The sequence below is a fragment of the Arachis duranensis genome, chromosome 3, assembly GCF_000817695.3.
Source record: "Arachis duranensis cultivar V14167 chromosome 3, aradu.V14167.gnm2.J7QH, whole genome shotgun sequence".
NCBI classification, from domain to species: Eukaryota; Viridiplantae; Streptophyta; class Magnoliopsida; order Fabales; family Fabaceae; genus Arachis; species Arachis duranensis.
The window spans coordinates 26106522-26109279 of record NC_029774.3 but is presented as its reverse complement, the minus strand read 5'-3'; the positions used below and the strand labels follow the sequence as shown (position 1 = coordinate 26109279).

General features: G+C 29.9%; 1 protein-coding gene across 1 annotated transcript; it reads left to right on the top strand.

The window, feature by feature from the left end:
* Positions 1–219: 219 nt before the first annotated feature.
* Positions 220–1268, top strand: LOC107478255 (40S ribosomal protein S27-2). Its single transcript, XM_016098390.3, has 4 exons — positions 220–361; positions 568–669; positions 824–852; positions 959–1268. Exons 1-4 carry the CDS (start codon positions 359–361, stop codon positions 1083–1085), a joined length of 261 nt encoding a protein of 86 aa, XP_015953876.1. The 5' UTR covers positions 220–358; the 3' UTR covers positions 1086–1268.
* The last annotated feature ends 1490 nt before the right edge of the window (positions 1269–2758 follow it).

The window sequence follows — 2758 nt, the reverse complement described above, 5'->3', positions numbered from 1 at the left end:
AATAATTGTTTGTTAACAAATTTCATTACTAATAAACTTTGGCACCAAACTATACAGGTTACCATCATTGACACTAAAATATTATGAGTATTCTAGAATATTTTGAAATTTTTTGGTTGATATAGAATAAATTACAAAATTTGAAAGACAGAAAATTATTAACAACTGGCCCATTATTAAATATTGGGCTGGGTAAGAGGAAACCCTCTTTACATAAACATCACTACTTACGTCCCTCTTTTTTATTTCTTTAAATCTCATGCAGCCAAACTTAGCCAGAGTCTGAGTTTGTTGCTGCCACATTCCTAGGGTTCTCTGCTTCGGAGGTTTCCCTGCCGCTACTTATTTTTTCGCCAGCATGGTAAGTATAATCTCTTTTTTCTTTGTCTGTGTTCAGATCTGTTTTCTTTCTTGTATGCATTATGTTTGTTCGTAGATGAATGATGTTTTATACGAAGACGACTTTCTTTTCTGTTGTATACCTTCGAATTTTTTTTGTTTTCTTTAGGGTTTTATTCCTTCCCTAGTAACAGTAACCGAAATTTATCGTGATTTTGTGTTGAGTAGGTTCTGCAGAACGATATCGATTTGCTTAATCCACCGGCTGAGCTTGAGAAGAGAAAGCACAAGCTCAAGCGTCTTGTTCAGTCTCCTAATTCTTTCTTCATGGTATTCTATTTTTTTATAATAGCTCTCAAATTGTATTTTGTCATTTGTTGAACCACACACTGGATTCGATCCAAGGTTGGCTCGTTTCTTTCCAAGTTTTAATTGTTATCTGTTTGTCTATTTAATTTTTGTTTCTTGTATTCCTGTCTTGTAGGATGTGAAATGCCAAGGTTGCTTCAACATGTAAGTTGCATCCATTCATTCCTGTTGATTCTGAAGTTATAATTGTGGGCAAATAAATGATTTGATCTTGAGTGATTTTGACGTTTTGATTTCCATGTTGATGCAGTACGACTGTATTCAGCCACTCTCAGACAGTCGTGGTGTGTGGAAACTGCCAAACGGTCTTGTGCCAACCTACAGGTGGAAAAGCAAGGCTAACGGAGGGCTGCTCGTTTAGGAAGAAGGGAGACTAAATGGGGGTGGTATCTTCTCTTTTAGCCTTTGGTTGGAGAGTTTTGTTTTCTTTGGGATTGATCAATGGTTTTGTCATGTTTGAGTTATGATATATTTAATTTTGCTACATTGCAAGACTTTTTTTTTTCTCCAAAGACTGTAATGAGACCAAGCATTTTTGTTTAGTCTATTATATTGCAACATGATTTTGGCTGTCCTGACTCCTAAGTTATAATTTTTCCCTGCTAGGATCGGTTTGTACATGTGATCTGATAGGGTGTACTTTAGTTTTCTTCAATGTGGATTTGCTTGATGATGCGCTTAAGGCTTCTCACTTAGTTTGGGGTAGCCTATAGATGGTATATGCAGGGAATAGGGTGTATTCTTTGTGGTGGGTAGGTGCATTTACTTTTTTGCTTGTCTTCTCTTAGGTGGATGTATAAGACATCTTCGTGTCAAAATGATATTATAAACCGATAGTTTAACATGTTTAATCGAATTATCTATTAATTTACAATATTATCTTAACAAGTTGTCTTCATGGGAGTAGGCATTATAGTTAAATGACTGATCCCCAAAGCTAGATAAGACTTAAAACTAGTTGACAAGTTGGTTCAAAATGGAGCTGAAGTTGCTTAGTTCAAGATGAGTTCAAGAAAAAAAAATTCCTGTCTTCTGCAATCACAGCAAGAAGGATGAAAAAAAGAAAATTCAAATATTTGGAAATATGTTTTGTCAGTATTTTTTGTGGGATAGTTTCTTTTTCATCCGTTCATTGTGAAGATAGAACCTAGAAGAATTATTGGAATGAGATTCTCCTTATATGTTAACATATTACTATCCGCGTAGATTCATTTTAAAATACAATATATTCATATACAAACCAGTGAATGAAGTCAATGAACCAATAGCAAGGATATGTCAAGAAAAAATGTATGATTAAATGCATAGCATAATCATGAAATGGAAAGGTGAATATTTAAATAGATAGCCAACCATACAAGTGTACACTACTATTAAAATAAATTACTAGAATAAAATATATATTAAAAATAAGCATAATCATGTGATGGAAGGTGAGGCATCTAAAAATTATATTGATAGACAAAAAATAAAAAGAAACAAATATGTATATTATAAATGTAGACATTATAAAATTAGATCAAATTATTGGCTTTTATTTAAATAAGTATTACAAAAATATTAATTCCTAAAATCATAGTTATCAAAATCGAATTAGTAATTGAGCCGATCAGTGTATTGGATCACTAAGTTACTGGTTTAACTAGTCATAGATTTAACTGGTTAATTCGATATAATTAACAATTTATATAAAATTTTTATTTTTCTCTTTATTATAAGTATTTCTTATTTTTTTTATATGAAAATAATAATTATTTTTAAATTTTAATAATTTGTTAATTAGTTTATACCTATTATATTATTATATAATACAAATATTTATTGAAAAAATAATATTAAAAGATATCATATAATTATAAAAATATAAGTTATGATTAATAAACTTTTTTTGCCTTTTTTTAATTTGTAAAAGTTTAATATAATTTATAGTTAAATAAAAATATAAATTTATGAATGAATGAATTTAAAATTAAAATTAAAATAAATCAAATAAATATAAATTATTTGGCGAAATGTGCTATATATTTTTTTTCTGGTTAACAAAGGGGCT